The following is a 27,207-nucleotide window of genomic DNA, read 5'->3' on the forward strand; positions in this document are numbered from 1 at the left end:
AAAAAAAAAAAAAAAAAAAGGGTAATAAATTTCTGAGCAATGTGATTACTTACCTAGAAACCTCAATAAACTATTGGAAACCATCTAGAATAACTCAGTAATGTCTAGACAGTCAATAAAGATTAGGATATATATATATATATATATTTACAGCATATCTTCCCTTTTCTAGAAGCAATGCCAGCCAGCTCTACCTGCTTACCTTAAATATACATTTCAAAAGATAAGGTCAACATTGAAAGCTTTCAAAGAACATAGTATGCCTCTCCCCCTAATGTTCTACTAGCTTAGTTTCTACTAGTTCAGTTTACTAAGTTTAATTTACTCCTTTAGTTTAGTTTGGCTAGATTAATGTTCTACTAGTTTAGTTACTTTTGTAACTTCTTACCAGTATCGTCTGGACAAGAAAAGAGTGAGAATTCCTCTTTCTGGGTTTCTACAAGGAAGCCTAAGGTCTAGGCTTACTACCAATCCAACTCATTCAGAGAGCCAGAAGCAAAACTTGCTCAGCTGGGCAGCTGTCGGTTCTCTGGTGGTTCTCTTCAGGCTGTTGACTGATGCTTCTGCTCTCCCAGCAGAAGGGAAACCATTCATCATCCTATCCTGCTAGGTCTCAGCGCCCAACACCTGGTGGTCCCTAGGACCAGTCACGAGCCTGCCTGCCTGGTGATTGGCACTATCTGTCTTGATAATGGTGATGATGATGGTGATGATAGCGTTGATGGAGCTTCCCTCAGTGATAGTGGTGAACAGGCTGGTCTCGCCGCTGGCGAACTCCTTTAATGAGGTAGCTCTGACACTCGCCAGGTCTGAAAGGATCCTCTGCTTTGGCATCGCCTCCCTGTAGGGTACTGCTTATGAATAGGTCACAGTGGAAAACTTCTCTTTTCTAAGGCAATTTTATTAGCCTTTCAGTCACAATACAGATGTCTGTTTATAGGACCTTATTTGTGTGAACACCCAGTGGCTCAGTCTGCTGATGGCTTTATAGCCTCTCTCCCATTGCCCAGACCCACTGGGAGCATCACCATCCCATCAGCCAAGCCCAGGGGCCTTTGTTGCATCCACATTATCCTGGCCTGCAGAGGCAGCCTCTCAGAAAAAACCACACCCCAGGAGCCAGACTGCAGCAGGACACTGTCTGCGCCCACAATCTTTAGGCCTTTTTAGCCTTACACTAATTTCTTTGGAGAAAAAAGGCATTTAAGTTATTTGTGTTGCCACAGTCTATCCTCATTAATGGACTCTTACCTCAAAAATCAATCCAATGGACCCCAGACTGGGTTCTAAGATGGCAGTATGAAACTGGGTTTCTTTAACCTGTTCGAATAGAAGAACCTATACCCAACTCCTTAAGGAGCCAGAGGTAACCAGTGTTGTGGTTGGGCCTCAGGATGCAGAGGGCTGGTAGCTCCCCTTGGGAATCCCACTGACCATTTGTACACAGGATAAAGCCCTGTGGTGCGGAAGGCAGTCCTGCTGGTCACCCTTACCTCCACACACCTGGCTTGGGCATTCACACGACACTGTCCATATCTGCCAATATTATTTATTCCTTTTTTTAAAAAAAATATTTATTTGGTATAGGGTCTCACTATGCAGCTCAGAATTGCAGTGATCCTCCTGTTTTCAGACACCCCAGTGCTGGGATTACAGGCATGCACTGCCAAGTCCAGATTTGGTGGCCGGCTCAGCATGCCTGTGGTGCCAGAGATCAAATCCTGGTCCCTGTGCTTACCTAAGCAGGCACTTCATCTCCTGAGCTATCTCTCCAGTGCCTTTTTTACTCCTTTAAAAACAACCACCAAAAGTAATGCTCGCCTCCCCTCACCACACAAAAACCAGGAGACCAAAAGGGTAAGTGAATGCCAGCTCCTCTCAGCCACTCAGCAGATCAAAGCTGAAGAAGGTGTGAAGCCCTTGGTCACCGTTGAAGTATAGCTCATTCATTCCTATTTACTCACTCAACAAATACTTATTGAGAGTCTGGCACAAGCTAGGCTCTGTGAAAGGTTCTGAGCACATAAAGGTGAAAACAGAGAAAGTCCTGCCCTCAATGGGGCTTATATTCCCCAGGAAAACACTAAATAATCTCATAAAATTATTACAAATTGTTAGTGGGTCGTGATGGGGTGACTCAACATATCTGGAGTTCATTTGGCACTTAGACAGCTAAAGGAGAAGGGTCAGCTTTGAAACACTAAACTTACCAGCTAACCCCTGGCAAGAGGTGATGGAAATGACCTCATCAGGTTCTTGCACCTGCCTTCTGCCTGCAGCAGTGGTCTCCAGGCCTAAGTGCTCCCTGCAAACAGCCTGATGTTTACCTGCAGAAATCAGCTCTGTAGCAAGGACAGGCACAGTGCCTGCTACGGACCAGCGGGAGGACACGAGGGGTCTGTGTCGGCACTCTACCTCCTTGCAAGTGGGATGTTTTCAGGCAAGTTGGGCACATTTAGCACCTGTTCTCAGCCAAGATGCTTTTGATGGAAAACCGGCAAATTTTTTTCTTGGCTACATTTGCTTTGATTTTTATAAGAAAACCAGTTTGTGGGCTTCCCTGAAGTAGCACTCAACGTTTTACTCCTTGAGTCAAGAATGTTTACCAGCCCCACAGGCCTGTCTGTGTTTCTTATGAATTGGGCTTCTAAGCCACGTTCAGTAGAAAAGGATCCAAATTAGACATGAACCCAGTGTTTGAAATGATTTCACCTTGCATTCGCTTTTTCTTCCCAGACCTTTGGATTTTTAATCTAAACTCTTTGCAAGCATTAAAAAAGAAATATTAAGAAGTGGCAAACGTGCTGTGTAACAAATGAGGAAAACAAGGCAGCAACGCTAATTCATTTGAAAGCTTTTGTTTCTGGAGCTCCCAGTTTCAAGTCAGGGAATTGTTCACATTCTTTTAACCCCTAATGAATGTCTCAGAAGTTCACCAGACTGAATCATTCATCTCTTTACCTCTGTCCTCAGGAAAAGCAACTCACAGTTCAGGGGAGGGTGGAGCTGTCAGGGTACAGTACAGCGACATCAAACCTCAAACCTGATCGATGCTCCCCCAGGGCACAAAGCCGTGCCTTCTTAGGAAGGGCAGCTGTGTCCACCCATAATTTGTGGATGTGGTCCTTTCTTTTTGGAAGAAAGCTCCCTCCTACCTGAGTTTAAATTCCCCGTTCCAGACCTGAAGGGGTTGGGCTGTGCTCTGCATGAGGTTAGGAACACAGGGGAAGAATGTGTGTGACAGAGCCCCAGCCAGTTGAGTAATGTTTACTCTGTTGGTGGCTGGGACACTCACTCAAGCTGGCAGAGGTCCACCAGCCAGAGGAACATTCCTGCATTATCAGGGATGGGAGGTTGGCTTCGCAATGCCAAGGATGAAGGCATCCCAGACCCCAGTGAAGGGATCCCCCAGGCTCCAATGCCAAAGGCCACACAAGAGACAAGCTGAGCCCTGCATTGCCCAGCAGTTCCCATTCCCTCCTCTCTCCTTGTAAAAGAGGAACTGTGGTCATAATTCCTGGCTAATATCAGTCCTTTATTCTCCCAGAATCTTGTCCTCTACTGTTACCTACTTTATTCATTTGTCATTCTAGCATAGGCGGAAAGGAGATGTGTGTGTCCATTTTATAGATAAAAATGTCAGGGGCCAAAACTTGGCTGATCCAGGATGATCAGAGTTAAGCCAGAAAGAAAAAGAGTTTGCTGGTTCAAAGTGTATAGAAGATGGTGTCTTGTTGCTGTTTGGAATTGAGGAACTGGAGTTATGGCTGTCTTCTGAAGCTCCTAGAAAACTGGATTGAATATCCAAGACTTTATGAGACATCCTATACTTGCAAGTCTGAGTTTCTGAAACATCTCTGTGGTTAATGATGCCCCGGGCAGCATCTCTCTGGTAGCAGTGAGGCCGTCTGAACACATGTGCATAGTTAGTCCTATAGAACTCAACATTCACAACCTAAACATCACACTTTGCTCAATGTGAAGAAACACCACAGGGCTGAGGTTTAACACTCTACAGCTTCATCAATGACCCATTTTTTAAAAAAATTTTATTTATTTATGTGTGTGTGTGTGTGTGTGTGTGTGGCCAGCTCAGCCCACCAGGGGGCGGGGCTGGCTGGCATGTGGTGCTGGGGGATTGAACCGCGGTCCCTGTGCTTTGCTAAGCTTGTTCTAAGTAGGTGCTTTAGACCACAAAGCCAACTCACCAGCCCCTTAATGGAATAAGGATTTTTTTTTTTTTTCCTCCTCGAATGCCTTCAGGGCACTTTTGGCTGGCTGGAGGGTTGTAGGGATCGAACTACAACAACCTGAAGCTGACAGCTTTGTGGAAGCAACCACTTAAAGAACTGAGCTAGGGCCAGGCCCCCCAGTGACCCATTTTTAAAAGATAAGAATCCAATAAAAACATTAGCAGGGGTTTACACCTGTTAAATGGTTAAGAAGTACATAAATGGTGCTCAACAATAAATGGGACACTTGAGTTTGAAACAATCCTGAAGTTTGCCTAAGGAAGTGGGCATCAGATGTGTTCCAAGTCCTGAGTCATTGCAAAGTTATAGGGAGAAGATTGTCATGATTCCTTTTCTCTTTTCTCTTTCTTCTTTTTTTTATTCAGGGTCTGCCTCTGTAATTCAGGCTGGCCTTAAACTCACTATGCAGTCTGGGCTAGCCTCAAATTTGTAGCAATCCTCCTGCCTCAGCCTCCTGAGTGCTGAGACTACAGGTGCGTACCACCCTACCTGGTAGTGTGATTCCTGAGGGCATAGATGTGGTTTATAGAGGAAAGAAGTGGCTGGCAGATGCATAGGAGTGTGTGCATACCTGGTGCGCATGCCTGGGCACATTGAATGGATTTCTGGGTGGCCTCATTCAGCTCAGTACAGATGTAGGAATCCACTAGTGTTTCCTAAATGCAAAATTGATGTGACTCAAATGGCTCTCCAGTGCAGCAATGCAGTTGGAATAGGTTCACAAGATCAATACAATGAATACACAGAACCGACCGTATTCTTCCTACTAGAAGTGATGTACCTTGTTCTGAGGTAGGGGTACTCAAAGCTACTGAGTCTCATTTCTCTATTTATTAAATAGTCACAGTGTCAGGTGCTCTGCAGAGCTGAGGCTACAGCGATGAGTAAAAGCTGTCACTTCTTTGAAAGGGTGACAGAAGCCAACTTGAGAGTACAGGGTGACCAATTGCTGCTGCTGGGTCTCTAGCTCATACGAGAGGCAAGGGACAGAGCAGCTCATTACCAGGACGGGTCAAGAAGAGCTTCCCAGAAATGACATTTAACCTTCACAAGGGGTGAAGGCTAAAAGAAAGGAAAATTTTCCAGCCAGAGGAACAGAAAAAGCAAGGCACAAAAGCAGGGTGTGGCGGGACCATCTGAGCTCTCTCCTGTGGCTGCAGGGGGTGCGGTTAGAGATGATGCAAACAAGGCAACGAAGACCCAAAGTCTGATTCTGCCAGTCTTAAGTGTTGGGACTTTTCTAGAAAGTAGTAAGGAGCCATCAGAAGTTTTCAAGCTGAGTAGGGACAGGGTATGCTTTTGTTTCAAAAGAAATCCCAAGCTGCCGCAGCATGAAGTACCCTGAAGACAGGTGCTGGCTGAGGAAGGCAGGACTGGGAATACTGGCTTCTTGGAGCATATGCTTCATCTGTAGTTTTGAAACTCCTGGCCAGCATTTCTGGATGGAAACCAGACGATCTGTGTCTGATCCATATGCTGTTGGGAATTCAGCAGTGACCCCACACCCATGCAACTGAGGCCTGGGATTAGGGGAAAGTTCCAGAGCTCTCTAGACTCCACCTGGGATGGCTCCTGTTCCTGGACACACTTGGCTGTATTTGTAATGGGGACATGGCCAATTTGTGGGTTGAGCCAGGAAGTGGGGCTAGGGTATATTGCTATTATCTGTCATTGTCATTTCTCCTGTGATCCTCTGTGCTACTAACCTGGCGTTTCTGGCAAGTAAGAGTTCCCCCCAAATCCTTATCATGTCTTCATTTCCTAACCTTCAGTATGAAGGAAGAAGGGAGGATGCCATTCTGCTTCTTACCGCAGGTGCCCCCGTGCCTCTGTGCTAGGGGCTCGGTAAAGTTTTGTGATCTCAGTCTCTGTAACAACGTCTTTCGGACAAAGGCAGTCTGAAAGTGGCAGAAACTGTTATATTTTGAGCAACAATTTCACATCTGCTAATTCACTCTTTTTTTTTTTTTTTCTCCCAGCGATTTGGGATGGATATTGTTAACGGTTAGGGAAGTCAAGTTCAGAGAGGTAAAATAACCTTCCCAAGGTCAGATAGCTATTACATGGAAGGTCAGGCTTTCACTCTAGGCTCCAGAGCCTGCCCATTCTCATTTTAAGTGCTTCTCTGAATATGTGAAATAGACCAGGATTTGGCTTCTCTGTCCTCTAACAAGAACCCACCTGCACATTAGCTAGTTATAGAAGCCCTCCCACGGCCCAGCCATCCCTGTGAGAGAAGCGTCAGTAGGAAAAGGTGCAGTGAGTCCTGAGCAGGTGCAGAGTCTCTGCCTAGCTCACACTACAGTGCAGTGACAACAGCCTCTCCCTGCAGTAGGCGTCCTCTGGGTTATAGATAAGGAAGCTGAGGTCACCCGGTAGATGGATGGCAAAGCTGTGGTCCAAACAGGGATCACCTAATTCCCAGCCAGAACTCTGGCCCTTAGCCCAAGGTTTTTGAAGGAAAGGTCAAAGGCTCATCTGCCTGGAGCATAGCAGCTCCCCCACGGTATCTCTCACATAATGAAGATCATATTGGGGAACAAAGTGTGTAAACCCCAGAAGGCTTGAGTTGCACTGCCTGGATTCTAACAAATGGTTCCCGACTCTCTCCTGCTGTGCTTCCTGCAAAAAAAAAAAAAAAAAGGCTTTTTGTTTCCTGCGGATATCCTGGGTTAATTATTTTTAAATAAATAATTGTGTGGCGTATGGTAGAGAGAAGCCTCCCTGTGACCCATATTTGATCATCGCAGGGCTAGCCCCTTTCCTTCAGCCAAATTAAATAGGCTAAATCCAGAGACTGTTTGATTTGAGACCGAATCGATGATGGGGACAAGCTGGGAGGTGAGCACACACCTGCCTCCCAGAGTTATCACCACTCTCTCAGGAGCAGAGCATCTTGGGGAGGTAAATAGATGGTCAGGGAGTCAGTAAACGCATGAGAGAGACAGGGTGAAGTCCTGTCCCTGCAAAATGAAAGAGCAGGGCAGCAGCCAAGCCTCTTCCCTAGTTACCTTCAGGGCCATATTCTCAGTGGTTCCACCAGAGCAGGATCATCTAGGAACTGTTCTCTGTGAAGCTAATTTCACTTACTACTTATAATCTGCCCCATATTGTCTATAATTCTAGACTCTCGGAGTACATATATGTTGGGGCCCATCCTGACACCAGCACCATCCTTCAGTATGCCCACTGCCGGTTACCTTGTAGTTTGCCTTATGCTAGATGCTATAAAATGCAAGCTCCAATCCCAAAATAGCCCTGTTGAAGAAGTATTCTCCTATTTTATGAGCAGAAACCAAGGTACAGAGAGGAAAAGCAATTTTCCCAAGATCAGGCATCTGTGATGAGCAAAGGCAGGATTTGAACCCAAGTTTGTCTAGTTCTGGAGCACATGGACTTCCCACTATTCCTTCTTTGCTAGAAAATTCTTCCTTTTATTTATTAGAAATTTGCCTCCTTTTTCACTGAACCCAGCTTTGCCTTATGAGCACATAAATGTCAAATCTCTTCTATGTAAAACTCTTGAACTGTTGGAAGATCCTATAGGCAACCTAGTAGTTAATGCAAGTAGAGATGAAGGGCCTAATTTTATCCTGTTACTAGAGGGGGTGGGGGACAAAAGGGATCCTTACAGGGCCCCAGAGAGATACAGGGGAAAACAGGCAGAACTGGGCAAGGGATATTGTTTTGGAGAAATAGAAGCCTTTCTTATTTTTAATTTAATGGCTCCTATTCTTCCCCCAAAAAGTGAATGTAGACCCCTGGATCAGCAACCACTGAATTCCAGGGCCAAACCCATTCTCTGCCCCCACCCCATCAGCCCCTTGAATCAAAGGATGGGAAAACAGCCAATACAAAAAGCCCACAGAGCAAGCACCAAGCCACTTCACCATCACACAAGTTGCTCTTGAAGGTCAAAATACTGCCTTAGCATTTGTTTGTTTTTTCCCTAGCCCTGTGAAGCTCTAGGTCATATCAGCCTTGGGTAATATCCTTAGGAGGATCCTGGGAAAACTGGCTTGAGTCTCTTCTTGGTAAGCTCCAGTTTAGTGAATTAGAAGCTGCTGGCTATGGCAGTTTGCCTGACTCCAGAGGGAACTTTGCAGCCTCCCTCAGAAGATCGGGCTCTGGTTGGAGGAGGCAGGGGAAGAGGGAAAGAATAGAACTGGTATACAGGGATGATCCATCTTGGAAAACTGGGCAAAAGGAGATGAACAGCTGAAAGTCAAAACATTTCTCCAAGTGATTCCATGCCCAGAGCGTTGTTCTTGCTCCCTGCCAGGACAGAGCCCCAAGACCTTTTTGTCAATCTAAAACAGAAAGCAAGAACATTGTCTGAGGATGAGAAGTCAGAGATGAGCTGTCCTCAAGTCTCCCAACCTTGTCCTTGACTATTTCATGAGCATCTTCAGCAAAACTGGCTCCAGGTTCTTTGCTGTTATGCTTCTTTCAGTTGCTTGGTCTCTGTCCAGCACTTGCCCTTTCCTAAAAGCAGACCTCCTTCTTGTTTTCTATCCAAGAGGGAAGATCAGAGCAGTAAGGCTGCAAACATGCTTGGTTTACCCCCTGCCCTTATAGACCAGACTACAGTGGTTTACTAAAGCATCCACACCGCGCCTGTGTCAGCTGCTTGCCTCCCCTCCTACAGCCCATGCAGTTCCCTGTGTGCTGGAAGTCAGCCAAATGAAATCCCATCAAAACAATATGGGTTCCAGAGCCCCCCAAAAAAACTGATAGCTGCAGTCCCATCCCTGACCTGCGCTGCCTGTGTCCTCTGGCCTCAGCCAGTAGTGGTACTGAGAGACTGTTGACTGAACTATGGTTCTTACCAGGGCCACTGGACAATGCCTCTTCTTTGTCATTTGGTCTACTCATGCTACCCACATAGCCAAGACCTGCTAGAGAAGCATTTCTTTTTTTCTTTTTTTTTTCCAATTAGTAGCACAGTTTCAATAATTAATACATTGCATATTGTTCTCTTAGGGGTTATTCACCGTATAAGATGCAGGCATGATATCCTGTTTACAAACACTATTAGAACAACTTTCTGTTCATTGAATTAAGAGAATGTATCTATATCTATCCTATTTTAAATATACAGATACAAAATGGTCATTCATTTTTATCCCCTTTTTTGTTTAGTTTTGTCAAAGATGGGTATTCCCTTGTCATTTAAATATTATCGGTGCATGAACTTAGCAAAATATCCCAATATTGTCCAGTAGTCCATAATAGTAGTGGGTTTTCTGTAAGACTGGCAATGTCAGAAGTTGTTGACTTGAGTCTTCTACAGCTCAGCATATTAATATGGCTTTACTTCTTATACTTCATTTTTATACTTTCCTGCTGGATGGTTAAGACCAAGATAAAGCAAGACCTATATAACAAGAAATGTAGCTTTTACATCTGATAAGGTCAGTCAAATCCCCTCAGGATTTATCCTGAAACCTGCACTTTGTAGATCCTTTGTCAGTGTCAGCCATGCATTTCTTGAAGGCAATTTGAAGAATGCAATAAATACTGTACCCAGAAGAAAGCCAATAACAGCCCATAGATCCTAAGAAACTTATGCAAAGCAATCACAAGAATAATCCCTTCATCAAAGTTTATTGAGTGACTACCAAGTGTCAACACTAGAGATACAGTAATGAACAAATCAGACAGAATGTCTTACCCTCATGGAGCTTACATTCTAGAATTAGAAACCATGGCACTTTTGTCCCAGAGACAACTGGGAAGAAGGCAACTATGCTTTCTTGTCATCCACCCTTGAAAAAAAGAAGCTCTGAATCAGTGTCCGAGGGCCCCCATGACACTAATGTTCCCTTTGGGGCTTGTGTTGTTTTTCAGGAGTACGCTACAGCCAGCAAGGAAACAATGAAGTCACTTCCTCCTCAACAATCAGTCACCATGGTAACAGCGCCATGGTGACCAGCCAGTCAGTTTTACAGCAAGTCTCCCCAGCCAGCCTGGACCCAGGCCACAATCTCCTCTCACCTGATGGTAAAATGGTGAGTACACCTGGGCCATTGTAGCTCTGGAGCTGATAAGATAAGAGGCAAAACAAACACAACTTCTCACAAGGCCTGCCTCAAACAATGAACCATTGTAACCCCACGGGAGAAAATGGGGGCTGACCAAAGTTGGAACGGAAAGGTAGAGCTGGTGACCCAGCCTTTGGCGGGTAGAAGAGGTGTTCGGTTTGAACCCAGCCAATAAATCTGACAGAGTTCTGCTCTCATTTTATTGATTGAATGCCTCATAAAGGAGCAAGCCGGGTGGGACGCTGTTTGTTTTGGGGCTGGCAGTGACATTTGTGTTGATAAAATGTTCATTCATCCCTCCCCTCCAAGGCCTCCAAAACCAGTTTTTTTTAACCCAGAACTCACCAAGCCCCCTTGTTAGCAACCCCCTTGGTACTGGCAAGGACAGTCAAGTAGGACATAGTGAATGGCAAGAGATGGGAGCAGGTCTTTGAACTGAAGGACACAGATGCCTTTTCAAGAAAGACCACAGCTCAAAATGGCGGGTGGGTGGGGTGGTGCTTAGAGGAGGGAGGCCGACTTTGAAGTTCCAGGTACCTGTGGTTCAAATCCTCTATAAACTGGAGGTAATAGCAATAAGGTTGTTAGGGGAGAAACGGTGATAGCTAACACATGTGCAGTACTCCCCACATTGTTCAGCACAGGAGATGTTTACTACACGGCAGTGTTAGTCAGTTAAAGGCAATGTTATTTTTATGAAATGAGGGTTTCTATACCCATAGCCCAAAGGTAAATTTAGCCCACTTGACTGAAGAATAAATTATTTGCATTTGGAAGATCCTAATCTTCTAGTAACACGAGGGCAGCAGAGAGCAGCTTATGAGACAACAGAAGTATTACGACACAACAAAGGGAGGAAATGGAAAACTTTATTCTTTGGGTCATGCTCAGCATTTCAGGGGAAGGAGGAGCCGCAGGTTCCTGACTTCCAAGCTGAGGTGTTGCTGTACGCGTTCCTGCACCGTATCTGACCCGGAGGCCAGTGGGGGCCCCGAGTTAGGGAAGGGCAGCAGGGAACAGATGCCATTTTAAGCTTTGATGTGTGTGTGTGTGTGTGTGTGTGTGTGTGTGTGTGTAGGCAACACGGGACTAGTGTGTCACGGGATCGAGGTCCCAGCTCCCTGGAGGACAAACAAAGTGTAGTTTCTGAGGGGAACACTGATCCAGCCAACTCTAGTTTCAGGGGACCTGCGCTGGCCTGCAGGGTGGAGTTCCTTGCAAACAAAAATGAGAGAGCCCTCCAATGGGGAGGCATTTTGCATCCTTCCTGCCCTCCACCCATCCCTTAAGAAAGATCATTTTTGTTGAAGAACAATTTGTGGCAGCTACCTTGTGAGAGGCACAGGCAAATCTTTATGATTTCTCAAGAGTCGTGTCAAGACCCAAACAAATTAAAGTTAAGCATTACCTAGGCTTTCCTGGAAGAGGAGGCCTATGAAAAAGAACTCCACTTCCAGGACTTGGGCTGGGAGTGTGGCGCAGAGGTACAGGGCTGGCCTGACATGCCTGAGACCCCAGGTTGTATCCCAGCACTAAACAAAAAAGTCTCCCGTCTTACTGCCTGAAGGACCTCGGACTTTCCCTTTGAGCTCATCCTTGTAAGCAGCAGGCTGTCTCACCCAGGCGGGGGTTGCTGCAAAAGCAGCCTGCAGACACACATTTTTCTTCCCGTTCTGCTCCACAGTGCCCAGCCGGGGCACTGTATTATCAGATTGATGATTGACCAAGGCAGTGTACCTCACCGTTAGCAAACATCTGGAAGTTTGTTTGCAGGGACCGGGTTTTCACTTGCCTCCAACACCCCGGGCTCATATGTTATGTCACTGACATGGGATGCCCAAATTCAAGAGTCTGTTCTCTGTTAATATATAACAGGTCCATCACAGATCTTGTTCCACCAAAGCAACAGAAAAATATGGTTAAAAAGAAATGCAGGCAGGGGGATCTGGGTCTCCAAGTCTTGGCTCTGTCATTTACCAACAGGAGGATGGAAAATTGCTTAACCTCCATTTTGTCATCTGCAAAGTGGGGATAATAATGCTTAGGTCATAAGACCTAGGATTGCTTACAGCTTTGCTGTGTTTGGAGAAAGCCTGATTCTAGGAATGACAGTCTCTTTGTGCTTCCCTTCACTAGGACCGGGCTTTGAAATCTTCCCCCAGAGATTGGTTTTGGAAATAATACCAATCCATTTAAGTTCTCTGTTGTTCTTTTGGGCCCCCAACCCACAGCAGTGAATGGTATGCCTTGACAGAAAGATGGCCCGGTCCCTGCAAAGAAACTTCCAGAGGCTTAGGGTTGTAGCCTGTGAATATTGGCTAGTGATAGGATCTTAGGCGGAAATCTTAGGCAGTTATAGGATCTTAGGTATCTGAGTCTCAAGGCAGGACATATATCTACTCTAAACCTCAGGTTTTCATCTATGAAATGGGAAGGACAGAAGCCCCTACCTCCCAGGTGTGTAGTGAGAAGGTCTGTGGTTACCTTGTGAACTAAAACAAAGTTCATAAATTAAAGGCATGTGAAAGAATTTGCCTACTGAACGTACTGTACATGACAATATGGTGTGATTCAGTTCTCCAGATTATCATTTTAGGGTTACTACCACGTCCTAAACAACTGCCTGGCTTCCTTTAGTCCTTGAGGCAAATGGAAAATAATAGCTGCCTTTTACAGTGGGAATTAACTTGACCAGGATTGTCTGACTGGGTGGATTTAAACTCCAGCAAAACTGTGTTTGAATTTGGGGTTCTTCACCTTTTAGTCGAGGGACATAGAGCTAGTCTCACCTCTTCTGAGGATCTGTGTCTTAATCAATAATAGAAAAACAATAATACCTGTGCCATCTGTGTCTTTAACTATTAAGGATAATTAATTAAAGCAATCTGCAGGCCAGCCAGATAGCTCCACGGACTAAAGCACCTGCTTAGGCAGAGTGCACCGGCTGGGGTTAGACCCCCAGTATGCAGTGCTGGGGGACCCCCCCGGGGGGGGGCGCACTGAGATGGCAATTGAGACTAGGGGTGGTGGCACAGCCTGTAATCCCAGCGCTTGGGAGGGGATGAAAACAGGAGAAGCACTATGCATCCGATCTGTGTAGGGAGACCCTATAGACCCCATACTAGATACAAAAAACAAAAACTCACAATGTGCAAACTGAAGCCATACCTACTTAAAGTACTTTTATCACTGGCATCCACGTTTCTGTGGGACCATGAAAGCCAAACCTTGAGGGCCAGAGAGATAGTTTGGTGATCTAAGTACCTGCCTGGCAAGTGCAAAGACTCGAGTTCAATCCCTGGTATCACATGTGTGTCGGCCCCAGAACTCTGGCGTGCTGAGCCGGCCACCAAGACCAAGCATGGTGGCGCATGCCTGTAATCCCAGTGCTGGGAAGGCTGAGACAGGAGAATCACTACGAGTCCAAGCTGTGAAGTGAGACTCTGTCCCAAATAAATAAATAAAAGATTAAAAAAATAAATAAAGCCAAACATTGAAATGGCAGAGAGACAAACATTTCATTGACTTTCTCCAAAGGACTGTGTCACCAAAGGAATTCAGGCCGAGGGCAGGTCACCAGTTTTTGGTTTTTTTTTTTTTTTTGTTTTGTTTTGTTTTGTTTTGTTTTATGACTCTGACATTTTGAAAAACAAGTTCTAGCAAACAGGCTGGTTCTCTCTTGTTTGGTGTGGTCAGAATTCCTTCTGGGTGATGTGACCTCTAACTCATTTCTTGATACTCATTTTAAAAACATAAACAAACCTGCTTGATTTTTTTTTCTTTCTTTCTTTTTTTAAATTAACCTTGGAAATTATGAGGTTGACTGAAAGGGGAGGTAGGAGACAGGGTTTTGCCCGGGTACTGGTGTGAGACCTATGACCCAAACAGCTTTCAGTAGTAAAGGACAGAAGAAAGGAAGTTGGATGACTCAGATACCTAATGAATCCTAACCCTAACGCACCTCTCGAGGCCCTTAATGCTCTCAACACTGTCTGGGTTTGTTCAGAATGGGGGTTCAGTCCTCTCCTAATAGTACTTTTAGAAACTATAGATAGTAAGCTGCCATATTATGAGAAAATGTGTGTGCCTGTGTGTGTAAACCTGGGAGTTGCATTCAATTTATTATTAATGAGAATATATTAAAAACATATCTAACAACATTAGGATCGAAACAAGCACATCCATTATAGTTATTTGTTCAATTCTATTCAAAAAAATTCTAACCCATTTGGACTTGAAGGATATTGATTTATGCAAAGAAAAAACCCTTTTATGCTTCTGATGCAATTTTATTCTCAACTTGGAAAAAATTTTAAATGAGAAAAAAATTTTAAATGAGGAAATTATAACTTCAAGCATAAATAAAAGGATTCACTTAAGTGGCCATGTACAATATACACACATAAGAATTAGTAGCTTTCCCCTACTAATCTTATTAAAATATAAGGATGAAACAGAATGAGGCTTGTTTACCAGCTTTGTCATTGCAACGTCAGCTGCTTAGCATAAAAGATAAAGTTATAATATACAGTGAAGACTGAGAAAAAGTAGATTAACCCAAATAACATCTTACGCTCTCAACCTTTGGCATAATTATGGGATGAGGAGAACTTGGGCTTTAAGGTCAGACACACCTGGGCTGGAATACCTGTTGTACCATTTGCTAGTTATAGGATCTTGGTGAAAATCTTAGGCAGTTACAGGAACTTTGGTATCTGAGTCTCAAGGCAGGATATGTGTCTACTCCAAACCTCAGGTTTTTGTCTGGAAAATGGGAAGGACAGAAGCCCCTACCTCCCAGCAGTGTAATAAGAAGGTCTGTGAGTTAACATGTGAGCAGGACTCAGAGAGGGCTTCCTTGCCCTCCTACCTGGCTCCTAATCTGCTCTCACTAGGGAATCCCACGGCATTTCTTCAGTTATTATTTTTAGCAGTCTTGTGTCTCTACAACACAATCTAGAAGGCAGAAAACAGAAGAGAGGACACATGCAAAGGGAGGAGGAGACAAACACGGAATATACTGAAGAGGAAAATGACTCAGGCTGGCTGGTAGCTCATAGACAGTGAGCAAGGCCAGGCACCACTGGGTAGGAAGTATTGTCTGTTTTTCCTGTTGCTCTCTGCAGCACCTAGAACAGTCTGTCCCATGATAGGTGCTTAGTAACTATAGAGGGGATGAATGAATTGGCGATTTAGCTGGGCCCTGGAGTTGCCAAATCAGGTCATTCTGGAATCACTCATGCTGTTCTTGTTTTTCCTCTCCAGCAGATATCAGTCTCAGGAGGAGGCCTGCCCCCCGTCAGCACCTTGACAAATATCCACAGCCTCTCCCACCATAATCCCCAGCAATCACAGAACCTCATCATGACCCCACTCTCCGGAGTCATGGCCATTGCACAAAGTAAGTTCTGGTTTGGGTCAGAAAATATGGCGGCAGGGGGAAGATGAATGGAAAGTGAGTCAACCTAATTTTTGAAAGGTGGGGCATAGGTGATCCTTCGTGCACCTGTAGATTTTATTGGCTGCTTTTGTTTCATTTCTCTTTCAACAATATTTGAAGTACGTAGCTTAAAGCAAGAGAAATATTAGGGATGGATTTGAATCCTAGTCAGTTTGCCAGTTGTGCAGGCTGATTCAAATCAGTAAACCTTTATGAAGTCCAATTTCCTCATCTATAAAATGGCTTGTTGAGGGCCAGCCAAATAGCTCAGTGGATTAAAGCACCTGCAAGCAGGCATAGGGGCCTGGGGTTCAATCCCTGGGCCTGCTGTGCCAGCCCCGCCCCCTGGGGTGCGCTGAGATGGCAATTGAGACTGGTCGTGGTGGCACACGCCTTTAATCCCAGCTCTTGGGAGGCTGTAAACAGGTGGATCGCTATGAATCTGATCTATTAATAAGACCCTGAACACCCTGTAGACCCTTCCCTACAATAAAAAAAAAAAAAAAAATTCAAAAATGGTTGTTGGAGCCATCAAGTGACAGTATATATAGACATGCTTACAAATCTGAAAAGTATGAATATGCATATACTTTTTTGTTTTGTGTTCATTCCTATCCCTTAATATGTGGTGGATCTTGCAGGGGATGTTTTGTGTTGGTGAAGACGGGGAAAGATGTGACAGGCTTCCTTCTAAACAAGGAATATATGTGGTAGGCAAGATCCCCCTCGGTTTGTGGTGGAAATACAGAGATGGGACCCAGTAGGAAACTGTCCCAGTGTATTTGAATTTTAAAAACTCTAAGGAGAGCCGGTCGTAGTAGTACTTGCCCAAAACACCAGCACTCTGGGCAGCTGAATCACAACTGCAAATTCCAGTTTAGCACACACAATTTAGCGAAACCCTGTTTCATGAACTAAAAAATTAAAAAAGGGCGGAGAGTGCTCAAAGGACCTTCAAGCTCAGTGTGAAGGCCCTGGATTCCATCTCCAGTATTGAAAATCACAACACAACACAAAACAAAACACTAACACAAAGTAGGTTTTTTTAGGCAGATGCCTGAACCCAATGAGGTAGATCAGTTGCCTCAAGCGCAAGAGACCCCCATGCTGCACATGGCTTGTACCCATCCTCAGTGGACCACTTCCGGTCACGAGAAGGTTGCAAGCAGGCTATGGCTGGAGATGTCTTTCAGAAAATTTGAAATGCTAATGAGTGCTCAGTGTGTTTTGAGTTTCACTATGACAGTTCAACTCAAGTCATTGTTTCTCAAAACTGTCACCCTTACCCTGAAAAGTATTCCTGAGATGACCTAGGAGAGATCTTAAAGGTACCACAATGGTCACCCTTTCTTCAACTTTGTATTGTCCTTTTGTCCCTCTTGAAGCCTCTTACGTCTACTGTCTATGTTGACCACCTCTTTATTTTGTTCCTACAATTTGTTTGATTTGTTCTGGTTGAGTCAGGGTCTCACTACGTAGTACAAGGTGGCCTCAAACTCATGGTGGTCTTCCTACCTCAGCCTTTTAAGCACTGGGACTATAGGGGTAAAGTACCTCAGCCAGCTCCTACACTTTTCTTTCTTTTCTTCATCTCCCATCAGCTCTAGCTAGCTAGGACAGGAACTCAGATCATTTCTAAAGACAATGATGGGTGCATCCTCTGAAAGCAGAACAGGGACAGGCCTATTAGAGGCACACAGATTTATTGAATGAGTCCGTGTGGTTCTTACTCTATCTTTAGTGCTAGGAAATCAATATACTCTGTGTTTTTGCAGAAGGAAAATGGGAAAGTCTTCAGAAGATTCACAAAATAAAAAAGTTGGGGGGGCATATTAGTGTATGCCTATAATCCCAGAACTCAGGGAAGCGGAGGCAGGAGGATCACATGTTCAAACCCATCTTGGACATCTTAGCAATTTAGTGAGACCTGTGTCAAAATAAAACATAAACTGGGTGTGGGGGCACATGCGTGTAATTCCTGCACATGAGGGGACCAAGGCAGGAGAATCATCCAGGGTTCAAGGCTAGCCAGGGCTACATAGTGAACTCAAGCCCAGCCTGAAAGACACAGTGAGATCCTGTCTCAAAAACTAAAAATGAAAATGAAAAAGGTCTGGGGATATAGCTCAACATGAAGACCCTAACCTAATACCACATACATAAAAATAAAAAGTAAATAAATTATTTTTAATTTACTGCCTTAGTTTTCACTAGACCCTCCAATAGTTGAACTTTTGTAGCCAAACTAATACCACAGTTTGGCTTAAAAATAAGATGGGATACCTGAAACAAGCTTGCTTGACAGGATTTAATGAAGAGACTAGTGGGTAAAATACTTCCTTATTCTTATGACCAAAATGATACCCAAACTGCACCATTTACCTTTCTTTCCACACCAAGCTCTGAATGACATATACAGTTACATACATCATTTTTGCATCATTTATCTGAATTAAAACTTTCCCTCGGGAAGGTTGGCAAGATAGCTCAGCAGACTAAGAGCCTGCTTAGGCAAGTTCAGGGGCCGGAATTCAATCCCCAGCACCACGTGCCAAACCAGCCCCGCCCCCAGGCACGCTGAGCTGGCCACTGAGACCAGGTGTGGTGGCACATGCCTATAATCCCAACACTGGGGAGGCTGAAAACAGAAGGATCACTATGAGTCTGAGCTATGTAGTGAGACCCTGTACCAAACACATTAAAAAAAAATTTCCCTAGGATCGTTTGAGATATTCCCGTTTTATTCTTCCTAATTTCCTCTATTCAGATTTCTCTACCTTCCTTCTCACAATGACCTGTAGCATTTGGGCAGCGTGTGCACTGACCTAGAGGGTGTATGTGTTTATACACTTTGGGTAGAGAGACATAAATGGAGAGGATATGAAAATCTGTATGTTACCCTGTTTCTGTTTTTGTTTCTGTTCTTTGTTTCTACTCATCAAAATAAAATAAAATAATGGAGAGGATAAAGTCTGGCACAGTGGCACCTACCTGTAATCCCAGCACTCCCGGCGACAAGGAAGAATTGTAAGTTCGAGTCCTTCCTAGGCAAGTTAGCAAGATCCTGTCTCAAAATAATTAAAATAAAATAAAATAGGCTGGGCATGTAGCCCAGCTCAATACAGAGTACCCCTCCATTCAATCCTCACTACTGAAAAAAATTGGTGAGGATTGGCTGCAAGTGTTGCTGAGATACAGTGGTCCTACTCTTCTGAGTGTCCACATGAGCAGGACTTTGCGGGCCTCCTCATTTAGCCAACGTGCATTGCTGAGTGTTCTGGTCCTGCTTCAGGACTGCAGGACTCGGGGCAAATACCTTGTCAGTGCCAAGTTCTTCTTCTCTGTGCATCCACTGGACAGCTTCCAGTAGGCACTTCTTACACAGGAAATTGTACTGAGGAAACAGAAGAAAAATGCGAAGTCACACACCACAGGAGCTAGGATGACATCACAGGCACTCAGTCCTGCAATGGAGGTATATCAGGCTCACAGACTGTTGAAAATCAGATTCCTCGGCCCCACCCCTGAAGATTCTGACCCCTAAGTCTTGGGCAGGGCCCAGGAATGGATATTTCTTAAAGAGTCTCCTAGATGGTTCTGAAGCTCAGGCAGGACTCAGAATGCCATACACTCTAGACAGATTGATTTGCTCTCCTGGGCAGAGATCTCCCCCAAAGAGCAGTGGCCATAGGCTTCCAGAGAAGCAGCAAATCTATGGGGGCTTCCTAGGAGCCCCAGATCATAGGTAGGAGATAGAAAAGGGAAAGAGGATATCAGGTATCAGGGGAATGCTGGCTGGGGAGAAGCTGAGCCCCTTGGGAGAAGTGGAAGTAGTGTTTATTCTTGGGATGATCAAAGGGTCCCATGCTCAGCCCTCTCCCAGGGGAGCCAGAAGGAGGATTTTCTCCCTTTCTTTTCTCCTCTGCCGTCTTGCCTTTTAGATTTCTGATAACAGTATCATCTAAAGCTGAGTGTGCAATTGTTGAGGGCTTCGCATTATCTCCATTGAGGACCACCCCCACCCCACCCACCTCACCCACCCCACCCCCCCTCCTGCTCATGAAATCCTGTCCCTTTCAGGAAAGGCTCTCCAGCTGTCTGTCCCTTCTGTGTCTACCTGAAACAGTTTTTATGGATTTCCTTCTTCATCCTAGAAATCAAGAACAAAGGAACATTGGTTGTTCCAGAAGAGTTTGGGGTGTCTTCGCTTCTGATTCTTTGACCCCACTCCGACCCTGACTCACTTGCCTTTCTCAGAGGCCCCCCAACAAGCATTGAAAGCATGAGTACCATGGGACCCAATCCTTGTTGTGCTGGCCCAGGTTCTAAAGAGGCCTCAGGACAGAGACACAGTACCGAATCACAGCGGCTCTCACACCCCAGAACAGAAAGATGACAACATGCACTACCCCAGTCAAGGGCTGACCTTTAGCTTGCTACTTCCTTCTTCCCAAACCTGGTCCTTTTGAGACCCTTAGCCCTATGCAACCATAGAAGCAGACAAGTCTGCTTCGTAGAGTGGCCAAGTTCCCGTGTTTTCTCCCCCTCTGCTATACTCACAACCCCAACCTCTCTTAGGGTTTCTCCCCAGTCTCCTAAACTCCAGCCTTCAGACTCCACACTTGGCAAGACTATGGAAGGTGTTTTACCCTGAATCAAGATGTGGGTCTTTGCACACTGCTGCCCTCTACTGGAAAGCTGGATCTGAGCATCAATGCATGCCCTCATGGAAGGCCCCGGAGACTAACCTTTTTCAGTCTGCCGTGGATGGAAGGGATAAGTAGTCAGTTTCCCAAGGCCCTGGCAACGTCAAAGGGTTGAGTTTTGGAAGTCACAGGATGATTTTCGGAGATGCTTAGACTTTAGTCAGATTGGCTTAAAGTCTGTCTCTATCCTATAACACACCATGGAATTTGAGCAAATAAATGGATCTCTCCACATCTCAGTTTCCTGGTCTATAAAGTCACTACTCGTGTCACCCAAGGGTGCCATCCACTCACCTCTCCCTGTCCCTGAAGCCACCTCTGACCTTCCTTTCTTGCTCCCACAGGCCTCAACACTTCCCAAGCACAGAGCGTCCCAGTCATCAACAGTGTGGCTGGCAGCCTGGCAGCCCTGCAGCCCGTCCAGTTCTCCCAGCAGCTGCACAGCCCTCACCAGCAGCCCCTCATGCAGCAGAGCCCGGGCAGCCACATGGCCCAGCAGCCCTTCATGGCTGCTGTGACTCAGCTGCAGAACTCACACAGTAAGGACACAGGAGTGACGGGGGAACCTTCTTGGAAGGCTAAGGGCTTGATCGTTTTCCCTACCTCAAAGCACACTTTCTGCATGTTGCTCTTCATGGTCCCAAGACTCCCAGGGGAAGGTTTGCAGGGAATACCTCATGGCCTACATGTAAAGGGAAGTTAGAGATAGAGAAAATATGGAACATGTGCCATAATCTCCCATGGCACCATGGGAGAAAAGATGTCATCAATCAACCGCAGCAACTTCCCAATGAGCCTCAGTTTAGCCTTTTCCTTTATGATGGCACTGGGCATTGAACCCAGGGGCTTACTCATGGTAGGCAAATGTCTACCTCTGAGCTACATCTCCAATGCTGAGTTGAGACAGCCTTTTTGATCCAAAATTCCAAGAAACCATTTCCAAATAATCAGCTTTGACCTATAATTTGTATTCTAGAGTTCCCATTCTCCTGATTTATGCACTCCAGACATCGTTAATCAAAAACCATGACTAGAGATGGGAAATACCACCTGCACACTGTCCTGGGTGAGAGGTGGCAGTTTCTGCCCCTTACAGAGGATTTCCCTGGATCCAGTTTCTACACCTTCCCTAGATCTACCCCTTCTCTATCTTCTGTCTTCAGTCCCAAGCCTCAAGGCCTCTGGCCAAATCTGGCCACAGCCCTTGAGCTAGATGTTTGGAGAGAAATCAAGTTGAGGGAGGAGCCATTTGAAGGATAGATGGCAATGCTGCTTCAGGAATGCCAGAAAAGTGTTCATAATAGCCTTAGACAGACTTGAATTTAAATCCTGACTGTAGCCCCTGGCAAGTTACTTAAGCAACTGTGTCTTAGTTTCTTCATGCATGAAATAAGAATCATAAGGCCAGCAAGATAGCAGACTAATCACCTGCTTTGATAAGAGCAGGGACCAGGTTTCAATCCCCGGTACCACAGGCTGTGCCGGCCCCGCCCTCAGGCCCGCTGAGCCTGCAACAGAGTGGCATGGCCAGTGCTGCGGAGGCTGAAAACAGGAGGATCACTATGAGTCCGAGCTGGGTAATGAGACCCTGTGCCAAATACATAAAATTTTAAAAGAATCATATGTTTCTAGGGTCATTATTTAAAAAATGAAATAAAAGGAGGGATTAGCTGCATTTTATAAACATAGTTCTAGAAATGCAAGTGCTTATTAGTGGTCTCCTACAAAGGAAAATGGCAAAAGGAATTTGAGGATTTTTGTTTTTGTGGTACCAGGGATTGAACTAAGGACCCTGCACTTGCCAGGCAGCACTTATTCTACTGAGCTATCTCCCTGACCTGGAATTTGAGTTTCTTCCCTCGGGTGCTTCTGACAAGGTTTTGGATATGAAGAACAACCACATTCAGTCTTCTGTCCTTTGGGCTCACTTCCTACTTAGGCTTGCAGAGCTGGTTTCTGAGCACCATCTTACTCTCTGGTCACATAGTCATGGCTTCTAAAAATTTCTCACAATCTGTAGCAGAGTCTGGGTCCACAGGTCCCTCACTTCCCTTCCCCCCAGAACTTGGCAATATGTTCTTCTCCCTCACTTGGGCAGGGTCACTCAGTGGCCAGAGCTGGAATAGCCAGAGAGTAGTTTTCAGCAACTTGTGGGCTAGTCACAGAGAGCCCATGGGTCCCTGGACTATAAAACAATCAGTGTCTCTGCTCAAGAAGGACAAGCTGGGACACCAACCAGTGACCTTCAGCCCCATTACCTACTGACAGATTTCTTGGTAGATTCTGTGTTCTGAGAACAGGTTGGTCTCTCCCTCACTGCCAAGCATCTACCCACTTTCATTAATTGGTCATGTAACAGAATTTGCATATTTTTTTCTAGATAGCTCTCAAGAATCAAAAGTACCAGATGTCATAGACAAGTACTAGGAAACTAAAATTCAAGCCACAGTTTTATTTGGATCTAGTTTCCTGTCATTTATCTTTCGTATTTCCATGCTACAAGGCTACAATATAATTTTGGTGCAAACTGAAATAGCCAAGAATCATACAATCAAGTACACATGTATCTAATTATAGCTGTTAATCAGTCTACAACTCTTGCAGGAAATCCAGTGTTTGAGTCATGGCAAAAGCAATAAGCCTGAGCTTGGCCAGATACTTCATGATGGCCAACTGCTTAGAATATTTTTTGACTTAAATCCCAGATATGCCTAAGGGTCATTTGATGATGCCCAGGGACCTAACATTTTATTGACATTTGGGACCAGAAGTGTACCCAAAATATGTATAGATAGATATGTAATAGGCAGTGTGCAACGCTATTCATGCACTTGGTACAAAGTACTTTAAACATGATAATTCCTAATCCCATAATAGATATCATCCCCATTTTTCAGGCAAGCTGAGGTCGAGTAACTTGAGTAAGGAGCCAGGATTTTGTCACATGTCACTGATTCCCCAAACTTAACCACCACCCTCTTTCCTCTTTTATTATGCAAGGAAATGGGAGCAGTGGTGTGGGATGGGGGAGATGTAGCCATATATGCATCTTGATTATATTCTCCCCTCTTCCTCTCCAGTGTACACACACAAGCAGGAACCCCCCCAGTACTCCCACACCTCCCGGTTTCCTTCTGCGATGGTGGTCACAGATACCAGCAGCATCAGCACACTGACCAACATGTCTTCCAGTAAACAGGTAATGTCAGCAGAATGAGGCAGTGGGGCTGGTGGGTGGCTGTGCCTAAAGTGTGGCAAGTGTGGACTTGGCCATATTTTGGGCCCTATGACACTTTCTTCTGAGGCTCCTTTACTTTCTTGCTAAAAGAATCCCTGAGGTCATAGGACACAGAAGATGTTCCACAAGCCACAGGGGCTTTTTGCTCCCAGGCTCCCCAAACATCAAGCACTGAAGTTTGACACAGAGCTATTAAGCTTTGAGATTGAATATTCCCCCATAGGATGATTGATGATCGATGGAAAGGGTATTTCCAGGAAGGGCTCAGGAGGTCAGACCATCTGCTGAGTTTCATGCCTTTCAAAGGTGGTCAATAGAGAAAGTAAGTGGAGAGTTCAGAGTCCTGAGGCTGATTCTCTCAGTCCAGGACCCCTGCCAGGCCCAGATGCTGTGTGCTTCAAGGATTGACCCAATCACGCCAACCCATGGGGACTCCCTAGCAGACAGCATGGCCTTTGCAAGAGTCTGATTCACTTGGTGCTTTCTTAGAATCATCTTCCTGGGGCACTAAAAGTGGGGACTCAAGAGGTTTAGTCCCTATTTCAATTGATGAATGATTCCCACCTCCTTGTCAAGATGATGGACAAGCAACCAATAGCAGAACTCAGGGCAGTAGCCACACAGCTGTGTGCAATGGGACACCAAGAGTTAGAAACAGAACAAGGTGTTTGAACATGGATGACAGCTCCTGAATAACACAATAAGACCTTTTAGTAGCCAGGGTCTGCTCAGTGTGAGAACTGTTTGGCCTGTATTGATTACTAGATAAGGAGGAGACAACCTTGAACTTCACGTCAGTGGTGCTCAGCAGAACTTGATCTTGCGAATGGTCTTTTTTCCCCCTGAATGCTACAGATCACACCTCATCCATTGCCATGTGCTCCTGAGTGGATTTATTTATGGTTTAGGAGTCTTTATTTTTCTCATAAGCCCATCTTCTTCGACCTCCAGTCTAGGAGTGTAGTGAGGCAGGTGGATTCTATTCCCGTCATTTTCCCAGTGACCTTGACCTCCCAGAGCCTTCATTTGTTCATCTTTATGGTAATATTTGTGATGTCTCCTTGCCCTGAGGATTTGGCAAGGTGACATAGATTAAGTGCCTGCCCACCTGGATGCTGAAACATGCACAACCCAGGTGACCGGACTCTGGTGTTGGGGGTGGAAGGAGAGGTGTGTGGGACCTGCTTTGCCACACTTCTCTCACCCAATAGAAGATTAAAGGAACTCCCCGTTGCCCTGCCCTTCAACTCCCATGCGATTTCCCACTCTTTGTAGTGAGCAGGAAAAACATTTGTCTGTGCTCACAAATCTCAATCAGGGAGGCAGCCAGGCGCAGCAACCTCCTTGGGAATACCTTCCACTTTGAAAGTTTTATCAATTCATCTACCGCTTGGTCAGCCCTAGACAGGACTGGGATTAATTATTCCTGTCTTTCCCAAATTGACTTTGATGCTTACTTGTTGAAATGAGTCTCTAGATGCAGGAAATGGTCTCTTAATCAAAATACTTTAAGATGCTCTCTGAGACTTCCACTAGCCTCCAAGTGGCTTCTGCCCTCCATTGGACAGAGTGGTCAGCCGACCTTGAAGCTGCATGAGCAGCTGCTGTGAAGTTGTCTCTGTCACTAGACATTTCAAGAGTCCTACAAGAAACTCATTTCTTCAATGACAGCAATGACCATAACACTTATGAAGGATAAAAAACATGTAGCGATTTGAATCTTATACTTCTCACTAATGTTATCTCATTGTTTTCTTTTTATTTTAATCTTCTAAGTACAAAGAAATAAACTGAAGCTCTGAGATAGAGAATGACCTGCCCAAGGTCACACAGATGGTAAATTCTAGAACTTGACCTCCAGACTTTTATCTTTGACTCCAAATCATGGCCTCTTTCCACTCAGACACTTAACTTCCAATATCCATGTTAAATCCCATGGCAATTGTTGTTGCTGTCCTCTTTTATGCTCAGGAGCCAGAGTAAAAATTAAGCCCATATGCTAAATTCTGATCAGAAAATTTTGTTTCTGTGAACCAGAGGAGGAGGAGAAATGGAAAAGGCATAAGGAAATAAAATAAAGGTAAAGAAAGTCACCTCCTCCTGACCAGAGAAGGTACCCAAGGTAAAGACAATTTATACGAACTCTGCCTCTCCTAAGGCAAGGAGTTGCAAGCATTCCCAAAGATTCCTGGTGGCAATTCTTTTTGTTGGCTGGAAATAGTATTGTTTTCCAAGGGGGATTTCAAAATCATGACTAGATACCAGGGGCATAAGGGGTGAATGGAGAGAATTCTTTGGTTAGATGTGTTGGAGAACTGCTAGATAATTAACATAACATGGAACAGGTGTTTTCCATCAAGTATTGATATGTTAAACTTTAAATCCCTATAGAATGTGAAGAAAAAAATATTTTAAAAAAATAGGAATAAACAATTACATATTTTTTACACCAAAATTTAGAAATCTAACCATATACTGCATTGTAGCAGGATAGCCCTGTGGCTTTTTTTTTCTTGTCTCTTGTTTTCATTTTTTGCCTTTTTTTAAACAAATATTTACTTGAGAGACAGTATAGCAGTAATTGATATGACATGACAAGCAGTACGTAGTAACGTGAAACACTACAGGGCAGGGTTTCTCAGAGCATTTCATGTACAGATACGCACATACATAAAACTGGATAATTAGTGTGCATCATGCTTGGATCACAGAAGAGCTGAGCAGTGGGGCTTTAGACATGTTGTACAGTGGTAGGAGTGAAGAGCTGAAAGACCTGCCCTGCTCCATCGCCCTCTGAGATTGGCAGTTCATTCCCCACTGTGAGATTCAGCCATATGGGAGGAAAATTCCACTCCCATCTCATTGTGTTCAGTATGCCTGGGACACAGTCCAGTACACAAAGTGGAAGCTCATGCCCTTTTTCTTCTCCTGTCTTCTGTCTTTACTTCCACTGACACCTTAATGTTTGAGTGAGTGTTTAGTCTATGTGTAGTCAAAAGAGAAACTGACAGTAACATTTCTCAAGATTAGGTCCATTTTTATAGCATATCCCACCTCTTGGGCCTGGACTTCAGATCGCTGTATCTCATTCTGCTGGTATAAAGCACCCTCTCACCCAACTCTCTGGAAAACAGCAAGTAGTTCAGGGGATGTTCAAAACACCTAAACTCTTTCTGTTTAGCCCAACTCTTCAGCTGTGGTATTCACTTAGGATGCAGGGATGGATACATGAATGGGTGCATGGATTCATAACTAATATTTTTTTAGTATCTTTCATTTTCTAAGCAGTATTCCATATTTTTGTATTTTGCTTGTCTGCTAACCCTCCCGCTCATTCTGCAAGGTAGATATTTTTATGATTACAGAACAGAAACCTCGGGAGGAATCTAGACAAGTTTATATGGGTGATGAATTGTAGAGCAGGACTTCCAGGCTTTATTCTTCTCACTTCAAATACATTAAACAATACTCATCTTCCAGTGTCCATTTTTATTTTATTTATTTTATTTTTATTTTTAAGTTAAAT

The 27,207-nt window shown here is 44.8% G+C and overlaps 1 protein-coding gene across 6 annotated transcripts in view; it reads left to right on the top strand.

Annotated features, from left to right (window-relative positions):
* Window positions 1-27,207, top strand: part of Hnf1b (HNF1 homeobox B) — a 56,462-nt gene that overhangs the window by 22,574 nt on the left and 6,681 nt on the right. For 3 of the 6 annotated variants that reach the window (XM_004642993.3, XM_004642991.2, XM_023703112.1), the window contains exons 5-8: window positions 10,104-10,264; window positions 15,563-15,698; window positions 20,788-20,982; window positions 23,524-23,642. In XM_004642993.3, coding sequence (XP_004643050.1) covers window positions 10,104-10,264; window positions 15,563-15,698; window positions 20,788-20,982; window positions 23,524-23,642 — 611 coding nt within the window. The remainder of the gene's footprint in view (window positions 1-10,103; window positions 10,265-15,562; window positions 15,699-20,787; window positions 20,983-23,523; window positions 23,643-27,207) is intronic. The other 3 variants (XM_004642994.3, XM_004642992.3, XM_004642995.3) reach the window with 2 other exon arrangements.

Source organism: Octodon degus, unplaced genomic scaffold (assembly GCF_000260255.1).
Source record: "Octodon degus isolate 3935 unplaced genomic scaffold, OctDeg1.0 scaffold00164, whole genome shotgun sequence".
In the NCBI taxonomy this organism is placed as follows: domain Eukaryota; kingdom Metazoa; phylum Chordata; class Mammalia; order Rodentia; family Octodontidae; genus Octodon; species Octodon degus.